At 46.4% G+C, this 27,610-nt stretch overlaps 1 protein-coding gene across 1 annotated transcript in view; it reads right to left on the bottom strand.

Annotated features, from left to right (window-relative positions):
• MEGF6 (multiple EGF like domains 6) overlaps positions 1 to 26,943 on the bottom strand; it is an 86,003-nt gene extending 59,060 nt beyond the window's left edge. The window contains exons 1-3 of the mRNA XM_026085441.1: positions 26,924 to 26,943; positions 25,627 to 25,658; positions 8,480 to 8,602 (exon numbers count right to left, since the gene is read on the bottom strand). Coding sequence (XP_025941226.1) covers positions 8,480 to 8,602; positions 25,627 to 25,658; positions 26,924 to 26,943 — 175 coding nt within the window. The remainder of the gene's footprint in view (positions 1 to 8,479; positions 8,603 to 25,626; positions 25,659 to 26,923) is intronic.
• Between the last annotated feature and the right edge of the window lie 667 nt (positions 26,944 to 27,610).

Raw genomic sequence — 27,610 nt, 5'->3', positions numbered from 1 at the left:
TGTCTCGTGTTACCATCACACCTCCCTGAAACAGCCACCCGCTGACGACCCTGCAACAAAAAAAKCACTTCGCAGGGCTTTTCTTAAAAAAGAGTTTCTTAATCAAAAAAATTAAACTCAGATCAGGAAGAGCTGCTCCGAACGCTCCAAGGAAAGTAATAACGTTACCAACCTCCGCCTTATGGAGCCTAGAATTTTATTTTACCTTTTTTATTAAACAAGAAGTAAGGATAGCTTATTGGATTTTCCAAGGGCAAGCTCAAAAGCCTCATTTAACTCTCTGGAACGTTTTGAAGCAACGTGTTTGCAGGGTTGAGATGGGGGGGGTGGCAAAGAGCGGCGCCTGCTAACTTTGAGACGTTGTAGAAGTATTACTTGGCTGCAGTGAATTTCCAAATTAAAATTTGTGGTTTAGACTGTAATGAATAGCACTCCATGAAGAATTTTGAAACACCAAGAGAAGCTGAATCCAGGAAAAAAATACCAATTTAAGGCTCTTGCTGCAGCATATTCCAAAGGAAGGTGGACTGTAGTCACAAGTCCCGTTAGCAGATTGTTCCAAACACGAGCAACTTGCTAACATTTCATGGACCACTTCAGCTCATCTTAATATTCACCCGTTGTAACATGCCACATGCTTCTCATTACATTTGGAGTTTAGTAAAAATACCTAACTGAAAACTCTGCCAGTTGCTCTGCAGAARAGACGGGAACCTGACTAAACACTGCTGCAAGCTCTGAGAAACGGTCTGCACGAGCGAAGCCAGTCCGAACTGCTGATACGGCGCAGCACACTGTGCTTCCAACATTGACCTTGCCTCCCTTCCCTGGAAGGGCTGCTCAAGTGCCCCACGGAAAACGGGCATGGGGAGAGCTGCAGGGCAGGAGCTACGCTTCCCCTCCGTTTGCGCAGCGGTGTCCGAGCTCTACCCTGCTGCGCGCTGGGGAAGAGGGGAAACGGGGAGGAGAGCTGCTGCCGGGGGCAGCGGAGCCCTCCGAGGGATGGCAGCAGTGGCACTACCGAGGTGAAACAGCAATTACACCGGCGCTCTCCGCGTCCCGTGGTGCGTCGACTGCCCCTTTTCGCTCTTCCTCTCGCTTTGCAACCCTCCTCTGTACATGCAGTCGTATGCCGCCATCCTGCTGGCAGCCCCTTTCTGATATACTGAATACTTGATCCATTTAAAATAACGCATTAGCAGGCACTGTGGATTTGCACTGCTGGCCCAGAGCAGTTCCTTGGGAATGCTCCCTCCGAACAGCGACATTTAAGCCATGAAATGGCCAGTGTTGACACTTTTTCTGTAAATGTTTTTTAACAGTGTTGACAAGAAAAAATGAACGAATGTTGCCACGGAGCTATGAAAAATGTTTTAGACTGACTTCCTCAATTCAGCAATGTTATTAAGCCAATGTCTATATTAAATTATTTTTGCCTGGAATGCACATGAATCACAGTGAGAGCAGTTCTCCAAGTGACTCACTGACGCCTTGACCACGGACCAAAGGGACCTTTCAGCCGACTCCACGACCTGGAAACACTTTGTACTCGGGCGTACGCTAAGCTGCTACAACGAGCGCTCGCTTCTTGCCCTGCAGAACACGGATGCTATATCGTAGCCACCGATGCTGAACCAATTATGTGCCAAACTCGTTCAATCTCATATTTTCTTACGCTGCTAAAAAACTCACAGAGGCTCAGACTTCTCCAAACAGCTCTGTGGTATAACACATGCAGCAAAAGTCCATCAGGCTCGAACACGAGCTGAATTCTGCGTATGTAAAGAGTTATGCTTGGCCAGCTTCGAGCCAGCTTGAGCTTCCTTGTCACCTAATTTACTTCAGCTGATTAAGTACTAAGAGTTGGTTTGAATATGGTGACACCTTACAATCAGCAACAGATCATTACTGCTTCCTGTGGACTTAGGGGTACGACCACTGGCATCAAAAGGATCCTTTAAACAGTGACTGAGCTGGACAGAACCCGTAACTCTAATGGGGTTTCATTCGGATTCAGTCTTTGCATTAATAAATTCTTGTAAGAACCCAAATAAATTACAACCAGCGGTGTGGGACTTCCCAATTTGACAGCGTGGTAACTCCTCAAGTTCATTCATCTGAGCACAAAGACGGGTCAGCTACCTTGGGTAAGTACGAATGCTTGAATCTTCACCCCAAACTACCCAAACCCCGAACCAGTTTTCTCTGACATTTTTAAAAGAATTCTGCAGTTAAGAAACAATAGCCAAACAGAGAAAAAGCAATCGAGAAAAACTCAAGAGGTGCCACACAGAAGGGGAACCAAGAACAACAGCCTGAAGGGGCTGAAGGGGTCTGTGACCGTGGCCCTTCAGCGCAGTGCTGGCCCAGCGCCTGGTGCTGTGCACAGAGATGGCTGCTGGTGAGGACGAACCGTGCAAGAAGATCCGCAACAGCCTGCTGCTTTCTCTCGCGCAACGGAAGAGCACCCATGGCTTTGCCTTCAACAGGTCCTGTCTCCAGAGTCCCATTTTTGCCTGCTTCTCCCTTCCATGAGGGAYGCTTGCTGTGGCCAGTCATCAAAAATCCCATCTGAAACAACAGATAGTAGTTTGGGAACATGTAAAAATGCCGTTGTTTCAGTTAAAAATGTGCAGGTTCTGGTGAAATTCCAAGAAATAGGTGACCAATGCAGCCCTCTACTTCGATAAGGCTTCTAAGATTTTTGGTGGGGTTGACCTCTTCTGGCTTCAGTCACACAAATATTATATATTTCATCCTAGCGGGCAGTTAGTTTCCCTTCATAATTCATGGAGAGAGGCGTTTCCTTCTAAGGCTGACCCCTAGAACAGGCTGGACAAATCACTTCTGAACGTGCTCCACTGACCCCAGATGGGCYTGAGACAAGAGCTTGCACTAAAACACTGCCTTTTAGCCATCGCTAGTTAGGCAAGAAGATTCTCAGCTTAGTTCGTTCACAGTGTTTTCCCACTCGCTCCAAACCTCCCAAGGGTTAGGYAGGAAATAAGGCAACCACTGTGCATATAGACTCTTTTACAAGTATGTGCAAGAATTCTGTTTTTCTGCAAAACTGCTTATGACARCAGAAGACTGAAGGTGAAATTTCAGGTTAGGAGCAAAGCTTGCGTTAATGTTATGGCCCAGGATGAGGATGTCACTGAGAAACTGGTTTAACAGCACTGCAAAAACAAGCTCCTTCCCAAGGGCTTTAGGAGTTTTCTTAGCATCAGATGACTTAAGCCTGAATTGATGGTGGCCAATGGACCTAGAAAAGGGGCTGCCACATCTTTTAAGACCCTAACATTAGCATATAACATCATGCAAAGGTACCTCAAAGAGACATTGCTCCAACACAACTCGAGCACTCTAGAATTTGCCATACCTCAAAAATTGTTATAAAGAAGAAAAACTGTTATTTTCTCATAAGAAACAAACACTTAATGCACCCAAACTGCTGTACCACAGCCAGCTCTTCCAGTAAAGACAGAATTAAAAACACAGAAATACTCGAGAGGCTCTTGGTTACAAGTAAGACCATCATATACTCAAYAAAACAATGACACTCTAAAAGCACCTAGACCAGCTGCATATTATTGATAAGGGTAAATCATATGAGAATTAGTATCGGATAAAATATAGTTACTTGCAGCTCTAGTTCACTAGCTCAAATTCCGACCAAGTAAATAAAGATGAAAGCTGGTACCAGCCAGGGACTAGGGGCCAGTAACAAGTGAGTTTGTCAGACAGTTCCCAGATGGGCACATCAAAAGAGCTAATTGGCTCCTTTCCTGCTCGTATCAGCAAAGAAGCCCAGGACTGAATAAAGCCAGTGGAGGATTTTCTTTCTAAATATAATCCCTTTAGTTCAGGAGTGAAAACAGATTGGAGAGCCAAACACTGCGGCTGCTACTGCTTTGCCTGTTTCACGGATAAGATTAAAAGTTAAACATTGTTCTATAGGCTGCCAGGCTAGTTCTGAACCACCGTTGTGTACACACACACACACACACACACACAAGGTCCTGTAACTCAGAAGATGTTGCACGTGATCTTCTCAACTTGTCATTGTGTCTGACAGATTTGTCAGACTCTGGACAGCCAAACTTTTCGAGAAGTTCTTGCATCTCTTTGCCGTGTTGAGGGAGAACGTTKACACTTATTTTAAGATCTCCATCATTAGCCAATCAATCGACAACCTAGCATGAAAGAAATTCCTTTTCTTTGCTTCTCATTCTTGAAATGATATTTCCCATCTTCCATGTTTTTACCGTGAATGAGTCAACACAACTTTAACCAGCTCAGGTCAGGATCAGCAGTAAGGTCTCCCAGAGTTATAACACCCCTCTGTCTCAGGGAAGGGAGGGGGTTGGGAAGTCCTCAGATTGTTGAGATTAAGTTTTTCTCTGAAAAATGTCCTATCTTAAAAGCGAACACTGGATCCTGGTAGTTTCCTGCCTCTCCACGCAAAGCAGCCTGCTGATGTTATTGTGTAGCTGTTTATTTAACAGATACTTCAAAGAGGAGGACTCCAAAGAGGCCAGCTTGATGTCACCCAAAGCAAGACAAGAGCTATTAATCAAGTCACATTGATGAAGCAAGTAAAAAGCTGACCTCTGAACCCGTGACTCATCTTCTCAGGGCACTCAGAGAAGAAGCAAATTCCATCTCTGCTCTCAAAACCCTTGTGTCCAACATGGAGCCAACAAAGCAGTCAGAATACTTAATCTCACATTTTGGAGCCCAGGCTGCTTTATTCCAGCTCCATCAGGATTTCTGTTGAGAAAAGCTAAATATTTTGCAAACCATAAACATTAATCAGTGCCTCCTGTGTCCTTTCTTAACTCCCCCATCTGTACAAATACAACTCTGATCCCATCCACTCTTCTTCATATGTGCCTTAGCAYACAGAGTATTTGGAAATAGTTGCTCGTTTGATGTGAAAACAAAAATTAATGTAAGAAGTGGCAGATACAGCAGAGTACACCCAGTACCACAGCAGTAAGAATGATGGGGAAGTACAAAGCACAAAGAGCGTAACGAAAACCTACTTTGCTGGTGTGCAGAGATGTACACTCGAGCAAGATGAGAGTGTATATTTTGCCATGAGTGATTTGGCCTAATGTAAATTCTGGTCTCATTTCGTTTGGGGCCTAATTTTTCCCTTCTTTTTCTGAGTGATAATACTGCCAAAACAGAACTTTCTTTAGAGAAACAAACACATTTAGCMTGAGTATGAAGTTCCAGGAGGACCGCAGGACTTGACTCACTTCATTCCACCCTGTAACTGCTGGTGAGCGAGGTGACGGCGTCTCAGTTACGCCCGCCCCGGAGACGAGGCAGGGAAAGGGAGCGCGTACAGGCTCTGTGGACACTACTAATCACAAAAGACTCCAAAAACACATAGCAAAAAAAGCAGATTGTTTGTTTCTACCAAAATCCCGAACCTTTTAATCATCTGAGCAACTAATCCTCAGCAGGGGAATTCTGGGGAAATTGAAAATATTTTAGCTTGGCTAAGATAAGGGCAAAGCTGTTTATTTCACACATCTCTACAGCGGTAGAGAGCCAGGAAATACTTTTCAGTTATTTTCAACAAAACATGACAAATGTACCAAACTGGCAAGAAAGTGACATTTTTCTGCAGAATTCTTTAATGTCCAAACCACTATCCACAGAAATGACTCTTTCCCAGCGTGTCAGTAATCTTTATTAATTATTTTGAATACTTTGGGACYTCTCCTACTAAGCATATCAGTGCAAAAAATATCTGAAAATTCTACTGCAAAAGCATGACAATACTAAGCAAATAGTGCACACTGYATTGGGAACTCTAATGTCTCACTAGAGGATATGAAATCCTCAAATTTCTATTCTGCAGGAGCCTAGTAACGTGTCTTTCTCTAACATTTTCAGTGAATCCTGGACCTGCAATATATTCCAAAAATATATATATTGCTCTTGGCTCTGAAAAGCAAATAACCTTTTGCATTTTTCTGACTCTGAGCTCCAGCCAGCTCAAGCAKGCAGCACTGGTAGAGAAGATGGTTTCCAGGGAGAACAGGGTGGGAAACCTACTCAGTGCAGAGCAATATAAATTCAAGCTGTAGGAGCTGAAAAGTCCATATGACGCGAGATGTGCTCTGGGTACTATGCTATACAAATCACATTTACTATTTTCATTTTACAGACATGAAATTGTGTCTTCTCTTTTACTGTTRTTTGGAAACAGCAGACTTAAAGTGGAAGACAGGGAACTCTGTGATGATATAGACTCCTAAGGTGAAATCCCACGTCTTTTGAAGCAACCATCGACTTCAGCAGGGCCAGATTCTCACCCYGAAAACTTCATTTTTATTCAGGTCTGGCTTCTCTTCTATCACTGACGCCATTTATACATCTAAGTGCGCAACAGAATGGCAGCATTTATTCTAGGTGACTAAACAACATCAAAAGTGTGCACAACATCTGAGAGGAGAGGGAAAACTGAAGATCTCTCCTTCAGATATCTGGTCATGACTGCTCTGTCAAGTGTGGTTTCTCTGTAGATAAACACCAATGTATAATTAGAAATTTAGCAGTCACGCCCAAGACTCTGATAAAGTAAAAGAGTGTCCAYCAGCTAAGGGCAAGAAAGCAACAATGCTGAAGTCTGAGACAGGCCAAACAGAGCTCCACTAAGAAACATTAGCAAAATAACCCATTAAATCTATCATTAAGAGAGACATTTCTTCTCAACTGATTGGGAACACAACACTTTTTATCACAGTCTTAAACCATTTCCATTTAGAATAGCAAACAATTCATTCCAAAGGTAATTCAAGCAGCATGTGCATGAATGYGTAGAGACATATTGCCTTGCTCAGGTATAATTTTAGAAGAGGTTAAATTCATGATGAACAGCAGAAGGCTACACGATTTGATAGCTGCTCTCTGAGAAGCATTAAAAGGGCATTCTGCGCATAGCCACTCTGACATGATCATTAGGAAACGACACAGGGCGAGGAAATCTCAGTAAGGGGCTGTAAAGTGGGTRTCAGCCAACAGGTCTTAATAGCTTAAACCCCTGCTGACAGATAATTTTTAAGTAAACGTCAGGAAAAAAAGCAAGTCTATTCAGAAAGCAGGCACAAGGTGATGTCTAAGTCTGTGGCTGCTGCGGACATTACAACTAGAACTTCTGTGCAAGCTAATATACCAGAACTTACTGAAATACTCTGGCTAACTTTCACGCTCGCATTTTCATTCCGCTGTTAAGGAAACTTATACACTTTGAAAGCAGGAACCCAGGCCTCCTTTGCACAGAAACACACACGGCCCGGAACGGGCTCTACAGAACAGCTACCTTCCTGCAGGGGCAACATCACCAATTTCGCTTCGGAAAAGGACGCTCGCTTAAGAGAGAGAGATAACAACATCTTGTCTGACGGAGAGAAAAGGAAGAGTGAGAGAGTGAGAGAGCGCGAAAGAGCAGATGGCTTCTTTGGGCTAAGGGCTTTACATCCCCTTGCAAATTAGGCTGAAATTTAAAACGCCATTGCTGCCTGCTGGTAACCAGAAGRAACTTGCAGAAAGGTGGTGGGCAAAACAAAGGAACAAAATCTGCAGTTTAATTAAATACGTAAGTCCRGCTGAAATCTAGGATCTATGGAAGATCTGTTTGCTCTGTACTTTGGATTGGAACCCTGAATTTATAAAAAGAGAAGAACTCTCTCAAAGCATGGAACTTCTTCAGGGGGATGAAACGAAGCCCCGATGTACTCAGAACATGGCTTCACATAAAAAGCTGTGCTTTGCCTTTTCTCTTTTGCCCATTTGAGGGCATTCTTACCCCATCCTGTACCCCCCGTGTCCACAGTAACTCCAACACTCCTCACCTTTCTCACCCCACCTGCCCACATTCTTCCACCCCGGCTTCTCTATAAGCTCTCCATTCTTATTTAAATAGAGGCACAGTTATGCCGTTGCAACATTAGTTTCTGCAGAACACTGTGTGCAATAGCAGCCAAGTACATTCAAGAGAGTTGATCTGAAGCTGTAAGTGGTGCAGATAAGGCTAAATCAGAGTTACGAGCAGAAGGATGACCCTGTTTTGTAAACGGCTCTGAAGTCTAGCAAACTGGAAGTTGAGAAAGGACAAGACTGCTGCCTGTAAAACAACAGCTGAAACGCCAACCAAGAAGAAGCACGGGATAAACTGAAGGCCAATGCTGGCACAAGAACAAAAGGCATATATGTAAACATTAATACATTTAGACTGGAAATTGGAGGAAGCTTCCTAAACATTTACCTTCAGCTTCTAAAATAGCCTTCCCAAAAGAGTACTGAGGACATGGGAGAACCTCAGCTGCTTTTCAGATAAGACCTGATAATTCTAGGAAAGGCACTACAAGAAACGATGCTTTCCATCGGGATCGCTCACGCCTGTTGGGCAGCTTCCGCCGGGGCGAGCTTCCGCCAGCTCTGCGCCCCGGGGCCCTACCTGCACATGCCTTCCCATCTTCCTCCAGCGTCAGCCCGTCCGGGCACTTGCAGTAGAAGCTTCCAATAGTGTTGCAGCACTGGGACTCACAGCCGCCGTTCCCAGCTGCACACTCGTTCACATCTGGAAGAGACAAGAAGTGAGGAGGACAGATGAGATTCTGCTGCCACACCAAGATGGGATAGGTCATGAGACAAAGATGGCTATTTTTAATACAGCTTGTTTCTCTACTRTTAAGTTTTCAGTGCCGATGATAAGAAAAAAATTAAGGTTACATGGTACAAAATGATTCTCCTTAGTAATATGCTATCTTACTCATTCAAACACTTACTTAAAATATTACTACAGAAAAGAGTCCTACCCTCTGTGAACACCGGTGCATGCGTTCATAAAAATATATTCATTATCACAGAACCACGCTTCACTCTATCATGGCCATTTTGTTCATGAAAATGAGAAGCAAGACCAAATTTCATTACGTTAACGATCTATTTTTAGAAGTTTTTTTTTCTTTCAAATTGTCTTAAATCAATAAACTATTATACATTTCTACTAAAATTCCTTGAAATAAACTCACCAAAGTTGCCTGAATAGTTAATCCTGAAAAGAATAAGCTAAAGGGTTGTAAAAATAATATCCGCACAGTACACATTTTCTACAGACCTTTACAATTCAACTGAAGTCCAGAATAAAGCATGTAACGATACTTCCTTATATATCCATAGCAATGACTGCAGTACTAATACTTGATTACAAGCATTTTTCATTTCATTTTTAGCGATACCATTTTACATCAATTAAAAAGCTGGAATTAATAAGCTGAATCATTTCAGGTAACAGGAGACAATGCAGACTAATTACGCACTAACGTAAAACTCAGTAGTTTAAGACAATTGCTAAACTCATACAATGTGATAGAAAGCAAATCTCTACGAGTATGTCAGACGCTTCTGCTTAGCTTCTGCTCCCTGTGACCCATCACCTTCTGGCACCATCATCAGCTGAAAGCTCGGCAAGCGTTTGAGGGAAACGCAACGGTGGCGTTCCTAGGTCAGGTCTGGGAGGAACGGGAAGGGGATGCAAAAGGCAAAGAGGCATCCTTTCGGTGCGCGGGGCGAGCCGGCTGTGCGCCCTCCCTCTCCCCGCCCGGGCGGCCGGGCAACCTCCCCTGCCCTGCTGGAGCAGCCTCGCCGACGGCTGCGCGGGCTGCCGCCGCCTCCGCGCCGGGGCGGTCGACGCAGGAGGCTTCCCAAAGTCAGCTGTCAGCGAGTCGACGTCCTTACGGACCGTTCCAAAGCCTCTCGCAACCAGAGACTTCTCTCGACCTCAGCGGGGGCRGGCCAGGCCGTTCGTTAAGGAGCGCCGAGCAGCTACCTTTCTCAACTCGCCTTTTCAAGAGCGCGAGCGACTRATCACTAGGCAGGGAAGGAAAAATCACCCTTCCCATCGTTTTCCCTATGGCTAAACGGGGACGCCCTCTGCGCTTCAGCTCCCACAGAGGAACGCAGCGGAGAAGCGGAGCCGTCACCTTCAAACTCAGAAGCGGGTTTAACAGCCGGCGACCCAGACGAACTTCCCCAGCTCCCCCTTCTTCCGGCGCAGAAGCAGGATCCTCCGCGACGGTTCATCTGGAAGCTGCTAATAAGCACTGCGGATGCTTTCGTTACTGAAGCGTTTTCACACCTCACTGATAGCTGCTTTAATTAGGCCAAGGAAAGCAGACCAGCTGTGCACGTTGCCAAAGCGCCTACGTACGACCCATCGACTGGCGACAGGGCCCCGCACTCACAGAGTTAAATCTCGGAGACCCGCGGAGAACAGCGGCGCAGCTTTCCGGGAAAGCTTGTCGACAGCTCGGCGCRGCCAGGCAGACGGAGGGTCTCCGCGAGCGCCTGGCTGCCGTCCCGCGTCCCRCGCGGCCTCGGGCTCCCGGGAGAAACGCCGAGCGTTGAGCCAGGCTTCCGCCCCGCGACAGCGCCTCGACGTCCCCTCCGCGCAGAGCGGCGGAGGCACCAGGCTGCCACGAGGGCGACGGCGGCAAGCGCTGTGCCGCCGCAGCGTTAGGCCGTTCCGCCCCTGGCGCTTACGGAACCAAAACCGAGCCCGGAGTAGGAAACGCTACGTTGCAAGGAGACGTGTGAAATGTATGGGGAGGTTTTAAAAAGATTTATCAGCTGCTGTCAAATTCTTGACATTTGGCTCTAAACAAGGCACTCCAAAAATGTACTTGTACTCAAGAAGCTACTTTTTTTGCTGTGTAAAGAAACATTTCCTTCTGAAAGTAAAGTAGAAAAATGGAGACAAATGCTATTTTAAGGCATTTGGTCTGGATGGAAGAATAACGAGCGGTAGCTTTGCCAAAAAATGCATGCTTCAGCCATACTGTGCTCTGTACGTCTCCTGCTACCGTCGATAAATCTTCATTTTCTTCCGCTCACCCGGATCTGACCGAGCGCGCTGTCTGTCAGGAGAGCGCCCCATTTCCACATGCCCTTAGCTCCGAGTCTGACTCCAGCTCTGCTGCCCCGGCGGCCAAACCGTGCCGGAGCCCTTTGCCGAAGCGCTGGCACAAGCCAAGGTCAGGCACGTAGCTCAGGGGGACCACGTTCAGCGCCCCGCAAGGCAGCGCTCAGGGTTTACTTGGGTGTTAAACGGCGGTGATCTGCAGGCAGCTTGGCACCCAGGGACCTCAACACGCACTATTAGCAAGTCACGCTGAAAGAATAAAAATAAACGGCATCGAGGTGAGCTATTGACACGCTCAAAATTAGTGGTTCCCAAACTGAGGACCGCAAAAGAGTGCAAACGGTCTGCATATGAGCTATACAGCCATAGGGAAACGGGGTTACTTACACTATTCCGGACTGGAAGTTATGGTAAGGGTGCATGGGTATAAGAAGTATTAAAGAACGTAGCTTTAGCAGCATGTTCCTCCAGCATTTAAAAACCCAACGAGATTATGCACCAAGACTTCATCCAACCTATTCAAAGGCGGCTCTCTCTTGCCCTCACCTCCAGCAGGGCAATCCATGTGGTTTTGATCACCTTTTCCATTTGCTTTGCCAGACTAGCAAGTATTTATTCCTTTCCTTCAAGTTCACCAGGTTATTTTTCCACTCCCTTCCAGCTTTCTGAATAACTGCGGATTTTTTGAATTACCTTCCATCTCCTGAAAGTGCACTGAGTCACTGAAGCTGCTGCAAAGCTAAGATTAAATTTCAAGATCTCCTGACATACAGCCTCTGTTCCCACACTAAACCGCAAACTCAGCCTGTCTACCATATGGCTGTTTTAAAGACTTAATAATGTTTTGTTGCTGCTGAAAACTCGATGCGGTTAGCTGGTATCTGGAGGTGTAGCGTGTCTCGCTATCTAGCACTACAGCAAGTTGGCCCCCAAAGTTGCTTTATTTACTTATCGCTTTCGAGAAAGTCATCGCAACAGACAGACGCCTGGCAGCACAGTCCTTGGCAGCAAGGGGCCCTGTTCTTCACAGCTGGGTTTGGGAAGGCGGCAGTGCCTCCGGAGAGCTTCCAGGGAGGCGGGAGAAGTGCTGCAGCTGAAACCGGGCCCTCACTTTCTTTAGCACTGCGCACGTGCGGAGCCGAGCAACAGCCCTCATTCCGAAGAGCTTACAGTCTTGCCAGGAAGGAGAGAATAAGGCTTATTCTAAGGGTTAAATGGATCAGAAGAAACATCTTCAGAACTAAGTGGCTGGGAGGCCTCCGTCCCAAAGCACGCAGGAGCCTGCGGAAGAGCTGGGCACACGTCCTTTCTCTAGGGTCCCCAAACATAAGAGCGTCCCTCTCTTCAGATACAGGTCGTACAACAGAAACGTGGCCTCTTGGAAATGTTCAAGTACTCCCACAAGCTTGATCGCCTCCTGCATCAGAACTCGGACATCTCAAACCGTCAACCAGGGCAAAAAGGACAGCTGCTGGGAAATCCTTCCCGCTCGACAATTTTCCAGTCGCTGGCTTCAGCTAAAGCAGACTTGAAAACATGGTCCACAGGGAGCACAGGTACGGAGTGAGAAAGCAGCTGAGAAGCTGGCTTGGACTTGGACTTTTTGAACATGGTTAACATAGAAGGATGAGTAAGCTTTCCCTCCTTTTCCCCAAAGACTAAAGAATCAGATGATTAGTCTGTAATTAAAAACTTCCAGCCTCCATCCACATCAAAACTGGCGTGACATGCCTGTCTGGGCTCAGAACTCCCTAACTACTTCTGAAACATCAGACCATGCAAGTTTTGTTATACTTTTCAGGAATCCTAAGAACTGCTAGAGCTTAACAAAATCCCCAAGGGTTTGTATTTGTTTAATCCTCCAAACTGCCAGGGTTAGGAGACCCACGGTTCGCTCCAAACGCATTGCGTAAGAGCGAAAGGCTACTACGTGGTCAGTAGGAGGGCTACCCAGCTATTCCTTCGCCTTCTCTCTGAAGATGGATTTCCACATTGCATACGTTTAAAAGTATGAATCAAATATCTCCATAAATTGTAACTATATTTTTATGTAATGTAACTGCCTACACGCAGCATCTGTTTGAAGAAAGATATGTTTCTGTCATAACTGTAATAAGGATAGTTTTTTTAAACCGGTTCTCAAACCATCAGTTAAAGGCTTTCCTCCTATTTTCATCGAAAAATGGCACAACTTACGCACATCGTCATCCTACTGTGAACCGCTTTCAAGACAAGAGGCCAGCTCTGGCAGACGCAGTAGCAGGTGACACACAGACTGTTTTACATGCCATAAGAAAAGCGATTCTAAAATGCTCTGAGTGGCCTTCACAAATACAAGGAAAAATTCTTGCTCCTACTCTGTCCGCTGTTCCTATAACCATCATCACACAGTGTTTATTCACACAACCGGTAGCTGTGGCTAGATACACTGGGGAATGGAGGATTTCAGAGAAATACCGACTTGCTATGGGGAGCAAGGTGGGAATTAAGAAATATGACCCTGTGGGATTTTGTTAAACTTAGATAAGCCTTAAGAATTCGAAACCCACCYGATGCTGAAAGGGCACCTCTAGGCAGCGATGCATCTGTCATGCCGAGTTAGACTTGGACAGAGGAGTAAGGGAGGCACACCAGCCCACAGTGCAGGTAACCCTGCTCGGAGCGTTCAGGGAAAGGGCTATGAAACAAAATGCCTCCATCTTGATCCTGCTCATCCTCATAATGTTTTCTGGTTTAATAAGCCTCTTGCTCAGCTTCTCACAAAGCAACAGCTTAAAGCTCTGCTTGTCACATCAACCTATTGCTGTGGAGGAGACCTTTCTGGACCATAAATCCAGATTATAACCTCATGGAGAATCAGATAGAAACTGTGAGGGCAGAGGGAAAGCCATCTTAAACTCCAAGGAACAAACCCAATTAGGGCAATAGGAAGTACGTTTACCATGAATGAATGCCCACAGAAAACAGCAGCTACGCTTTGAAGGGGTTCAAACAGATGTTCGTTTGGGTGTGATTTGTACTTTGGATCTCACGCCTCCCGAGCACTGCCTTATTTTTCAGAGGCAAATGAATGCAAAAAACAACCGACCAGACAACCAGAAATCACAGAAGTACCTGCAACTGAAAATCTGGCCGTGTCCTGGGTCCCACACCAAGAGTCAATGTCATCCTATTCCAACGCAAAGCCATAGGCTTTTCAGAAGGATTTGCCGTGAGGTTTAGCAAACTCCGACAGAGTTACGCGGTGCTCTGAGTCTGTCACGGAGCTTGAGGGGGTCTGGGATTTTGCCGTGTATGTGCTGGATACAGCGGAAGTCTAGCATATTCTTTTTTCTTTCTTTTTTTTTTAAGCAGTGTTTCTATAAAATACCCTTTAATCTTCTAAATAGACACAATCTAAGGCAACTTCTCCATAAACGAACTAAATTTCCACGGAAGGGTAGAGAGATAGCAGCATTTGTTCTTGCCTTCATGTTTTGTAAAAATAAGCATTGTGGTCAGATTCTGCAAACATTACTTTCGATTCTTAAAGCTTGTATTTATGATCAGAGGTTATGAAACTTCATTTCTCCATGACTGAAACATACTGTTAATAAATAGTGCTCCTCGTCCCAGAACTCACAAAACTCTCCGCAAACACAGCTGTCTACCTTACATGTTTTCATCATGACCTCTCATTCCCGACTAGCAGTCGCTGCAGCTGAGCGCTGAGGTCCGTTCTAATTCCATACTGCTATTTCCAGTTGGTAATCCTGGATTTCTAAAGGACAGGAGACTGTGCGAGCCTCCCAAGCGTGTGCTGGAAATCCCAGCGTTTGTTGCAAAGCACTTCAGGAAACGCACGAAAGCCCGCAACGGAGCCAGGACGCCGCATGGGAGACCCAGCGGTCCTCGCGCAGGACCTTCCTCCCGGCGCGGCGCCACGTAGCCAGCCTCCTGCCCCTGTTCCACGATTCAGCCAGGAACAGTATTGCTACATCCAAGTGTATTAATTGCCTCCCACTGCAAAAAAGTGATTCTGAGAAACTAATGAGCCGTATTTGTTTCAAAAAGGGGGAGAGGCCAAGGTTAATTATTTCGCTACCATAAATTCAGGGCTGTTTGGCCGTCCAGAGTTATCAGATCTTTGGACAAAGGATACTATAAAATTCTAATCAACCCCCAGCACAGCACTATGAGATTTATTTTGCCCCTGCTGAATGGCTATGAATCAGCTGTCACCACCAGCCAGGTGTCGGGAACAAAAAGTGGTAAAGGTTGGTCACTAAATCAAACCCGAACCTATTGAAGCTGTGAGCTAACTAGGAGCAGCTGTGCTGGAACTGGGCCTAGCAGACCCTCTGAGCTGTCGGTGGAAAAGATTATACAGTACTCCCTAGAGGTTATCGTGCATCTTTGGAACAATTCATTAGCTTTTGAGAAAGGTGTGATGGCTGCAGGCTTTCTTTCCTTCATGTGCTTGGCCTACGTTAAAGATTTGAGGCATGCCATATACCATCCAAAACTGAAAATGTTCTCCTCTACTTCTCCCCCCCCCCAAAGAACAGTGAATTAGGTGCCAAAAGCACAGCCATAGAGACGGGTATAGGTTTCACGGGGAGGGTACATTACAACACTTACAACGGACACACCAAACCACTGCTGGATGCTCTGAACACGAGTTTGCTGCTTCTCCCCGTTTTACCCACCGGTGTGAATCCAGAGCAACGTTGCCGGCTCCACTGCAATAGTTAAGATTATCAGCTGATGCAATTCCGAGCAGAACCTGGCCTACGGACTACGTATTTCTGAAACTATTTCTGAAATAGTCTCAGAAATATCTGTTTCTGAAATAATGCTTCAGAATCAGTCCTATCCAGAGCTCTCTCAGATTCGTATCTCCCGACCAACTCAAAACTCAGTGCAGGTTCACTGAAAGGTCTGAAATTCTTTCAAGCACGCTGGGCCTAGATTTGAGCAAGAAAAAGACCAAGTTATAATTTCCCATTGAAGTCACGCAAAACTTGCAAATTCTTCATGTTTTCCATAAGCAATCCAGTCAAAGTATGTCATTTTGTCTAGGTTTTAGTGTTCAGGCTTGTTCAAACTCCACAGTTCAAATCAAAACTGAGGAAGTGTGATCCTCGCTTGGACTTGGACACAGAACTTTTTTACAAGAAAATTCTGAGGAAAAAAAGGTGCAAAGTTGCATGTGGCTCAACAGCTTAATATCAAACGATTGCTAAGAGGATTATTAATGCTTGGAAACATGATTGTAGGTACGTGATCACCCATAAATGGCCAAAACATTAAAATATTTATTTCAGAAGTTTCCCTGAATTCATTGATGAAACGTTTAGGAAGGTAAAGGACAAACTAACTGGAGACCAAGAAAACTGAAGTAAATGCAAGTTCACACAAACTTCCTGCAAACCAAACCAGAAAACAACTGCTCAGAAATACAGACCACGTTTTATTTGTTTGTCAAACTCTCTCTCCATTACCATAAAAATACCTCCAGAATGACTCCCACTGACTGCACTAGGATTTCTTGCGCTGGCTTTGCTCCAAATGAAGTCTTCTGCGTTCATAAATCAGCCTTCATTTCTAGATAATGGCAGGTTTAAGGAGCAATTCCGTCCATAAGGAACAAACGCCAGAGTCGTTAGAGGTTGGTAATTTCATGCCTAGGATGACGACAATGTTTCTTGTGCTTTTCAAGGCTCTCCCGGAGCTCAGAGATCCTGATCCTAAAAAGCCACAAGTTTGCTTTGCTCTGCAGGGAATATTTGCTGGGAAGATCATTTACTTTAAGATTGCTTACTATGGATTTAGAACTGTTATTTCCTGAAATAAAAGAGATGGCTAAATCATTATCTCATATTTACACATAAGGTCCTTATATTTACACATAAGGTCCTTGTGCGAATACAAAATTGGCAACCTTTGAAAGATTATTTGGGGTTATGGATTCAAGACCACTGCAGATTGCTCAAAAACTCAGCTGTGGATGGCTGGGGTCAATGGAAGTCTTTAAAGAAGGACTGTATGAGACAGTTCAGGTTACTTGGATTCAGGTTCTGTGTCCGGAATACTCCAACAGTTTAGCTCGCTTGGGAAATGTATATTTTCACCTGCATTGGATAATTTTTCCAAGGAAAAAAAACCTCACTGTCCGAGAATACTAATGAGCAAATGAAAACCTGCAAAACTGGAAGCCCAGTGTTTCATGTACTTAGCCTGTTCTCATGCTTTCATTTCGTTACTAGAGCAGAGAAGTACCGTGGCACGTGACAGCATGTTCAGCGTTTTGTTCTTTGCTCTTCTGAAGATTCCCTGCTGACCCTTGAAACCAAGTATGGGTCGCCTACAGCTATGCCAACAGGTTCCACCTATACTTGATTTCCAAGGTCAGGAACAGGAAGTGTCAAGGAGCTCCAGGAAACCTGTCCCTGCAAAGGGCTTCTTGCTGGCCTTAGCGTTATTTGCATGCTTATTAAAGAGCCATGTGAATGTAAAGGAATTCAATATGAGACTTAGTACAAGACTTTCAGTAAAACTTAGTTTCGATTCATCTCTGTTCCTAAAATATGTACAAGTTTGCTTTTTAAGAAAAAGGTATGAACAGAAAAGAGAATACTGTACTCAACTTTCATGCACATAAAACGTTTTTCAGACAATCTTTGCTCATTTAACAGTACCAGCCTTCAGATAACTAGCATGCTCAATACACATAAAAATAAGAGTACTATTCATGCAGTGTGATGCAGAATAAGCAAATTGTCTGCAGAATTCCCTCAAGTAGCTCTTCTAACGCCTCTCAACCCTGACCAGGAACATTTCTAAAAACACACACACAGTGCACCAATAAATTTCAGTTTTGACTTTAGCTGTTACTTGATTTTTTCAGCCTTGCATTCTCTCTAAGCAGTGACCATTTTAGGTTTTTTAAGCATTCAAATAGTTCATATTTGTACTCATTATCTTTAGCAGTTGTCTACCTTCCTATGAAATCCTCTAAGCTAACCAAAAATAACCATAAGAGCCATATGATGGAATTTCAACCAGATTATTAGATTTTGCCCCATTAGTGTCAGAAAATTGCTTCAGAGGATGCCAGCTCCATCAGCAAGAATTCCTGTCACCAAGAACGAAAGAAGACTGATGGGGGAGGAAGGGAGGGGAGAGAACATGATGTAGACCACATGGAAGAAAGGCTGAAATTGGGAAATTAATCCCTTTCATGCCCTGGCTAATAATCTTAATAAAGAAACTTCATTAGTATTAGATAATTTACAGGCTTTTGCTGTTTCAGTTCCATTCCTGTTAGGCAAGGATTAAGATCCCATGCACTAGAGCTAATCATCCTTTCATTAAATAGTCTTTTAAATAAATAAATAGCCTGAGAAAGTAGGCGGTGGGTGGAGGGCGATCCCTTGGAGGGGGGCTGTCTGCTGGTCAGGACTGAGGCTGAAAGTAAGCAGTAGCGTCCAGCCTGCGCCAACACGGATACAACGCTCCGGCGTTCAGGAACTCCCTTTGACACCTTTCGCTAGGAAAGGCTCTGAAGGAAAATACAGGTAAGAGCAGATATGCCTATTCGCTACGAGAATGCCCAAGTTATTTTAAAGAAAACAGAATTCCAGCACATCTGGTGTTTTATTTATGGAGGTTACACACTCCCAGATGAAAGAAACCACCAACTTTTAAACTGATAACAACCCCCCCCCCCCCCCCCCCCTTTTCCATCTGCCTTTGGGCTAAGGGACCATGAATATTCACAGCCTATTGTCAAGTGGCTTTACAACCTCTTGTGAAAAGGCCTGAAGGAAGCTTAAATGCTGAGAGGCCCCAGTTTTGCAGCATCTGGCTTTCTCTGGAACAATGGCTGCCCCTTTCCTGCATACCCAGAAAACACACCATGAAGTGACACAGTAATTTTCCAGCTCTAAAACACGCATCTCAGCCAAGTTTGGGGGACTCCAGGCACCAACGGGGTAGAGATCAGAGAACACGGCCTCAAGAGAAAAAGGAATGTCTTTGTACATTATCCCTGAGACCCATAAAAAGTGAATGTACTGTAGACCACACACATCTAGGCATCACTGAGCTATCTGCATATTCATGATGCACTGGAAAGGAGGACCAGGGTCCAGAGTTTGGGCCCGATGTACCAACCTCTTCCCTGTCCTAACAGGTTGGTTTTTTATGTGGCTTAATTTCCCTTAGTTGAGTAAAATTAGTCATATGTATGGCACCTGACGTGACAAGTGACACAAGCTGACGGGAGACTTTCTCACGTTCCACCGCCAGGTCTTCGCTGGCTGAGGATGGCAGCCCGGGAAGCGCTTAGGCAGCTACTCACTAGTGGACCAGAAGTCACTGCTTGTCCACAGCGGTCAGTGGACAGATTCCCAGAATGCAGCCGCCACCCAGACAATCCCCAAATGCCGACCGGGCTYCTCCAGCGGGATAGCCCCGGAGCGCACAGGCAACGCGCAACATCCACCTGAGCAGCCCTGTCTCCTGCCCTGCCAGACGGAAGAGCCCAGGCACCAGGAGCTGAAGAGAAGGCAAGGCACCTTCCATCAGGGCCGGTGCCGACCGGGCTAGACTGGCGAAAGAGGGCCAGGATACGTTAAAAGCATGACCACAGGATTCAGGCTGCTAAGAGGGAGGTTACTGGCACCAAATTGTCTCTGCAAATTAGAAAATAACAGTCACAATTTAGACTCTTTGTCAAGATAACGAATGGAAAAGGCTTATACGTGCACCCAGTCTTAGAGAGAATCTTGCAGGGCTCCTGCTCCCACCAGGGCTGGCAGCTTTCGCACGGCCTTTCTGTCTGACCCGTTGGCATCACAACACACAACCTGACCGAGCTGCAGGGCTCTACCGAAAACGCCGAAAACCCGCAGCCGGTCAATGCACCCCGTGAGCCAACAGCCACGTGCAGCATGCAGCTAGGCAAGGGCCGTGGAGAAGTCCTTCAGACAGGACCGAAACGGAGCCTCGGGGACTTTGCGTGGGGCAAAACCCAAGGGCTCCACCAGGCCAGTTGTTTGGATCCTTCTTCCTCTCTCTAGTGCTTTACATTCCTCTTGCCTCTCTTCTGCCACCCCCCTGCCTTGCGTCGCTTTGCACGGCTGAGCGGCAGCGGGAGCCCCCAGCCCTTCGGGGGACCCCCGGCCCTTCGGAGGTCCGGCTTTGCCGCTGCCTGGACTTTTCCCACAAGCCACGAGAGGGACCCAGACACTGCTGTTCCTCTCGCCGCACAGCAAAGCAACTGCAGCTCTTYTGTCTGAGACAGAACGCTTGAAAAGCAAAACCTCAAGTACAGGCCCCTCGTTCCCGGTCCTCTGCGAGAGGGTCTTGCTCGCTTTTCCTGTGCCCATTAAAACCGGGGAGCCACGTCTTTCCACCTCTTTGCGGATGCCGTCACAGCGGCCTGACGTCCCCCGGAGCCGGGATCGAAACGCCTGTTACCGCGACGGAAGCCGGCAGCCCCCGGGAGCCCAGCCCAGGGTAGGTGAGCGCTCTGCTCAGTTCCTGCGCGAGGACACGGAGGCGCAGAGAGCTTCAGCGGAGGGCCCACTGCCATGCAGCGAGTCAGCGGACAAGCTGGGAACAAAATTAAGGAATCTTATCTCTCAGTGCCCCACTCCAATCACGTCCTCACGCTGCCAGCTCCACACACGCTCTGGATACCTAATGCCTGCTGGACTAGCCTCATCTCTGCTGGGCTCTTAATTCACGTTCTTGCTGCTTCTGGCAGCCAATTTCCTCACCTTGGCTAGCGTAGGCAAATTGCATTTGTTAGTGCTATTGCCAATATTTAGGAAAATCCCTAAAGAGATCTCCCTGCAGAGATTCTTCTTTTCGCACATCCTCTGAAGGCTGCTTCCCTGCCTCTCTCCTCCCATCACGTCAGCTGAGACGCCCCGCTGGATATCCCAGCAAGTCACCAGCCCCAAAGCCACTTGCGAGCGACTGCTAGTTACCGGCAGCCCTCCTCTCTCTCTCTCTCTCTATTCGCTTAAACATATTCTTTATTATATATGGAAAAGAGCACATTTCTGAGATCAGCTGCGCGTTCCAAGCAAGACAGCTGCATGGTTTCACTCTTCYTTCTGGTTACGTCAKCCCCAGAAAAACAGGATTGTGATCYGTCACATCCTGAGCTGGCTCAGCCCCAGCTACCTCTCAGGATAGTGCCCCGATACCTGCAGAGCGAATCCCTCGACAGGGTGCTCTGTGAACGATTGCTGGTCATTTCTGCTCCGGGACTGTCCACAGAACAGCCTCGCTCCCGGGACCAGGGCTTCATTAGCGTTCTCGCTGCTTGCGAGAGAGAGGGAATGACAGYCTTGGCTTTGGAGACACGAGACGGGTGTCCAAGAGAAGGTTTTCCCACCAATGTTTATGYACAGGATTCTTGTGCACTAACGGCTTCGCCCACTTTGGATTCAGTGAGTGTCTCTCCATTCGTGTCCAGCTGTTCTGGTAACATGGGAAGTTCTAAGATAAGAAAACCAGCAAAGGCCAACRGTACTGCAACTTGGCATAACATAACGCAATGGCTCACAAACACGGAAAGCCAGGATTTTTTCAATCATCGGGATTTTTTCAGCTTGAAGATATTGGAACTTATGTTACTTTTCATAACTTACGTTATGAAAATAGCCTGTCCAAACTTCCTACCTTAGTGATTCTGTCTGCATTTTCTTGTGACTCTCCACRGAGGGTAGGAGGTCGAGCCTGGAACACAGTAACTCTTCCACAATTCCTACAGATTTCAAGGTTTTCATCCTCCTTTTGCCTCCCCGCCAGCCCGGCCTGAAAGGCGAGTCACTAGCTCAGTTGGCTGCTTCACRGCAGCAGCCTACCTAGCACCAGGCATTTTCGTTCTGGTTTATGCGAGCAAATGAAGTTATTGCTGCGAGGAAAGAAACTTCTCAGGAAAAGCCAGGGACGGAGAAACCGTTTCCGCATCACGGACTCCTCGTGGGACCTTGGACACGTATAAATTAGAGGCAGCRTTTGTCGACATCCCTGGCTGCTGTACGACTTAAAGGTGCTGTTAGGTGGAAAGCACTGCTATYGCTGTTGGTGAGTTTAAGGATGATTACAGCCCGCTGCAATGGCACAGGGAAAAAGCTGTGATGTCCTGAGAATTTGTGCTACTCTGCTTTACAGCTATTATAACACATCCTGTTTAATAAAGTTTAGATAATATTATTCCAATAAGAAGCACTTGTGATAATCTAAAAGAAATAAGGGAAATATGACTTAGGTAGTACTAAAATGTAGGCGGTTAAACGTAGCAATAGCAGAACCGCGCTGGTTCTGCAGACACTTACACATGGCTGAATTTGGTTCGAAGGAAAACTGCTTCAACTGTCTCTCTGAAAATCTGCCAAACCGATCAGCCACGAGCAGGCTGCTCCCCAGTCACATCAGTGCTGCAGCTTTGCTGCTCCCTTGCTAGACCTGTTTGAAAAGTTGTCAGCAAACCAGAAATTACAGTAAAGTCCTTACTTAGCGGAGGCCAGTCGGTTGGTTTGTTTGTTGTTTTCTGTTGCATTCGTTTTTTACAGACTAGCACCCTCTGGGGCTTGGCTTCAAAGCACTTCCAAAGCCTCTCGCTGATGGCATATGACAGAGACCAGCCCGAGATCACACCGTTGCCCGGACACAGCAACAATTTTTGGTTCCAGACTCGGGAGTGTGACTCCCCAGGACCGTAACCAAGAGGACAATAGCTTCGATCCGGGATGTGGAACCCCATGGATGGGGCTTTTCCTTCACTGCAGATTTCCTACCGCTGCTGCAGCAAAAGAGCTGACAGAGCCCCTGCTTCAGGTGGGACAGAACCGTTTCTGGTGCAGAAGGGAATTGAGGACAGAAAAGACAAGGCTGCAAAACACGGCAAGCATTGCTGAGCGGTGTCAGTACCCCCAGCTAGGATGAAGCTACAGCAACTTCAGCAGCGACTGTCTGAGCGCAGAGGCTGTACTGGCGCCTGCAGCAGCCCGGGACACAGACAGTGCTTCATCCCAATGGCTCTGCCCCAACCATGCAACTAGCCAAAAACCTCATTCTGTACATTCAGCTCGACTTTACTCCAACCGCAGTTTTGCTCTCATATTTTTGACTCTTGCCTGAGTTTTTTTTACATTAACTAACGTTTCTCTCAAAGAGTGCATGTTCATGTAAAGACCCAAAGGGCCAAACACAGAACGCAATCACGCTGAGGCACACGTACACCTATATGCATGAAGCATGCATGTACCTCTATCTCTGTGCAATTACGTCAGCATTTCAGAGGGCAATTGCAAAAATAACAGCAATATTTTAGGTATATTCTGATGTACTTCAGTGTAATGAAATAGGGGCTTTTTTTCCTCCAGACAAAGATGAGATGAAGTAGGGTGCGGAAGATGGTATTTTATGGTTGTTATACAGTTAAACTCTTCGCTGGATATGACCAGACACGCAAAAAGGAGAAATGGAATTGTAAGGATGTTTTCTGGTATCACTTCCTGTCTTTCAGGAGTTCCCGACCAGATTCTCATCCTCCCCCAAATAACCACCTACAAACCCAATGCCATTCCACGAGTCGCATCGAACGCTCAGCCCACCTCAGCCCGCCTCCTCCTGGTCTGCAAACAACGGAGACGCAACGAAGCGCCCACGACACGCAGCACCTCCAGGCAGCCCCTTTCAAAGAGAAAGCAGGGCCTTTCAGCAGAATAAGCCCGGGCGAGACCGACTGTAGTCTGCAGGCAGCGGATTGCACTTTAGAAGCCTGTAGCTTCCCGCAGTGGTCAGATAAAGCTTACTCAATGTATATATTGCTACGGCAAGATACAGCAACTAATTGTGATCCGATTTCACTAAGTAATTCTTTGGTTCCTTGTTCCCCCCGTTTTCCTGCCATCAAGCTTTTGTAAAAAACGCGAAGCTTGACCTCGCCTGCAGAAAACCTATCTAGAGCAGTTCATTTCTTCAGAAGCTGATGCCAAAGGGAGTCAGACAATTTAATAGGTAAAATTGCCGCACGTGTGACATAACCACTGAACAGCAAGCTAAGCATTCAGAGGCCAAGCTGACCTCTTTGTAACCAGCAAACTCATTACTGATTGTTGTTTGTACTGTAATACAGCAGAACACTAACGATGCACAAAAGGCTCGATGGGAAGACGGCATCAGGGATCCGGCATGCTGCCGCCGTGAGAGTCGCGCAACCAGGACAGCCCGGCACCTCGACGGCCCGCAGTCTCAGCAAACGGGACGAAAAGCAACGGCCAGACAAAACGTTATAGCCAAGAAGCAGATTAAGTTTAGACACACCTGCTTCAGCCCCACTTAATGAGATTGATTTTAATGCARTCACCGGCAGAGACTCCGTTCAGATTCAGCTGCTGATTTTGCATGGAATCTCAGTACGTCTTTACGAAGAACTAATGCAGCTTAAACGATACCCGCAGGTTGCTCTTGCTGAACCAGGTCACCCTGCTCCTACGATCTAGCAAGGCATTGGTACATTCGGTACGCCCAGCGGCTGGACCCTTCTCCCGTAGAAACCATGGGAAGAGCCGATTTTATTACGACGGGAGCAACGAGAGCAAACAAAAGGCGGCGGGAGGGAGCCTTCGCGCGAGCGCGCAGGGCTGAGCCCGCTCGGCTCGGAGCCACCCTGCGGCACACGCTCCCGCGCCCCGGCCGCCGCGGCGCAGCCTCCGCGTTGCCCGCGCGCTGGTCTCGCCAGGCAGAGCTCGGTACAGCTTCTAAGCAGGCGGCCAGTCAGTGCCAGTGACTAGGTGCTACAAGGAACGCCACCTAAGAAAGGTGACAGGCAGATTTTAATTAGGCTGTAAATGAAACCGCAGCCCAGAAAAGCAATAATTCCCGCTCAGGGAGTAAGCGGCACGACAGGAGAAGAAAGGCCCCCTCCCACTCGAAAACGCTGCAAGACTACTGCCGACAAAATACCACTCGCTTCTTCTTAGCAACTCGGGGGAGCCTGGTGCACTAAGCCCCGCAGCTAATCCTTCATTTAAATTTTTTATAGGGGCTACATCCTGGAGGTGGTATAATTTGTGAAAAAATTGAATCAAAAAGATTATGCTAAAGAAGAAATTAGAAAAGACCGAAAGCCTCAAAGATGTTTGAGAAACTACATGCGAGTGACCGACAAAGTTAAGATGATGAAAGAAAATTGGAAAGAAGATTAAGGCAGAAATTCTGGGTGAACAAAAAAGCCCGTGAAAAACAAGGAACAGACCGGAAATTTCAGCGGAAGTTCCAGCGGACATTCGGCACTCCTCTCACGTAGGAAGCCGTTAAGGTAACATTTCACATAGTTTCACATCTCAGGCTTCAGCGCAGGACCAGGGAGGATGATACTATGGAAAAGGTCTGCAACTGTGATTGTGCTTTAGTATAGAAAACATAGGAAACGTTGGTGCAAAACTTCCAGCCCCAAAGCTTTCAACCAAACCCTGCGCAGGACCGAGTTAACCAACATTTCAGCCACCGAATCTTGAACAGAGGGAAAAACCACTGCTAGAGTGCGTGACGCAAGATCCCTGCCTCCTTGCCCCGGCAGGGAGGATGGGAGCCGCCAGCACCGGCAGGTCAGTAAAGGGCAGAAGACAAGTTCAGAAGAGAATTATTTCCGAAAGAGGTTTCAAACTGACCAAGGACGTGAACAGAGAGACGGAGTAGCACCCTTTCGCGGCATGACAAGCAAGTGGGCTACCGCATCTGGGGAGAAGACGGAAACGAGGAATTACAAATCGCTCCTGCAAAACGGCTGTCTCCAAAGGCTGGAAGTTGCTGGGAAAAGAAAATGAAAGAGACGGAAAATGAAGACTGAGAATTACGACAAAGGTTTTCAAAAGCAACAGTTATTCCTTTTCTCCTTTTGGCCAATATTGCAGGAACAATTGGCAAAACCCTCAATGCAAGTATTTCCCCATCCCGTATATATTCTAATGATCAGTCCTAGCGTAACTAATTAAGGCAAAAAGCAGTGTAGCAGTGAACAGGAGACACGCTGCTGACACCTACAATGAAAACGAGAGAGAGAGAGAGAGAGAGAATGAAAGAATCGGAACAGTAATGGGTGGCTCATTTCTGCGATGCTTGTTAAAACATGTTGATGTAAAACATGCAATAGGCATAACATACATATAAAACTACATATACATGCACACACACAAACACACACATATATATGTGCACTGTCTGTTTGAAGCAGAGGTTTGGAAAGTTACAGGAGAGAGGTCAGAGACCAGAAGTTCATTTTATCACAGCGATGCCGTTCCCACACATACCAACCACGTGCGTGCAGCCTTAAGTCCCCTGTGCAGAAATAGTCAACCTTTCCGAAATGATTGCATTATCACTTTTGGCTCCTGTTATATTTCTCACAAATCTAAATATGTACGATGGCCAAATTACGTTTAATCAGTATCACTGTTAGGGCATGTTGTGCATATCATAAACTGAAAAAGCTGAAGCAAGAACATTGCATTTTTTGAACACGGCAGAGTTTGAGCAGAAAAGCGGTGGTATCCATATACAAAAGAACCTTAATTTTTTATGCATTTAAAGTTGCATTAGACAGTGAGTTGACCTGTGTTGACCGTAAACTTAGTTGATCTTTTTTAACTCAACACCTGGACATGATGGGCTATGCCACGAAGATGCATTTTGAAGTTCCAAGAGATTTGGTCTACTCTAAGTTGTTTTTTTTTGTTGTTGTTTTTTTAAGAACAGGTAAATTAAGGTCAAGTAGTTCAGTGGTTCAGTTTGGGTAAACATGGAAAAATCTAGCTGTTTGTCTTTACTTTGACCCAGCTATTTAAAGGCTGAACATGTCCTGTAAACAGAACTTGTTGTTTTTTTTAATATGTCCACCCAGGGATACCCCATGCGTTTGGTAGAAAGGGAGAGGGGAGAACCGTATGGGGCTCAGAAGCTCGTTTTCACCGGATGCGCTGAGTCCGCATGCCTCGGGATTCAGAGCTCCCGGACACCTACACGACGGGAGCAGAAACTGTAAGCTTATGTCTTTTCCCCTTCCTCTCCCTGTCTAGGGGGTGGGTGGCTGCATCCAGCCCGGGAGCTGGACCTTGGCTGGCGTGGTCTACCAAGCCGAGATGTCACAAGAAGAGTCCTTGGATGGAAATACAAACGAGCACCGATGCCTAAAACCGCACACAAATCTAATCCTGTCCCCTCAGGGGCAGACTCTTTCCTGCGTCACTTCACAACACCTAAAAACTGACGCAGCCACCTGCTCAAAAAGCCAGAAGACACCAACAGGTCTTTCTTATGTTGTGGCAGCTGTGACACTAGATCGCATCTCTGCTGATTTTCACCATTCCTATGGGTGACACACAGATCTGTTTCTGTCCATCGGTTTGCCCAGCTCCATTGCCTCCTCCAACGCAACGYAGTTATACTTCCAGTGAAACCGTCACCAGGTGCTTCCCGGGAGTCTCCCCGACCTAGCGGAGTTTCAAAATAACGTCTGTGACCTCTTCATCTTCCTAGTTCTTAAAAGCAGCCTTGAGTCACCCGGCTGCGCCTCAGAGCACGAAAAGCCCTTCAGTGCTCCCAACAACATCCGCTTAAAGGAAGGAATAAATAATAGAACAAAACCAAAATATGTCC

Source organism: Apteryx rowi, unplaced genomic scaffold, assembly GCF_003343035.1.
Source record: "Apteryx rowi isolate R43461 unplaced genomic scaffold, aptRow1 scaffold_67, whole genome shotgun sequence".
NCBI lineage: Eukaryota > Metazoa > Chordata > Aves > Apterygiformes > Apterygidae > Apteryx > Apteryx rowi.
This window is presented reverse-complemented; position numbering and strand designations above follow the sequence as displayed.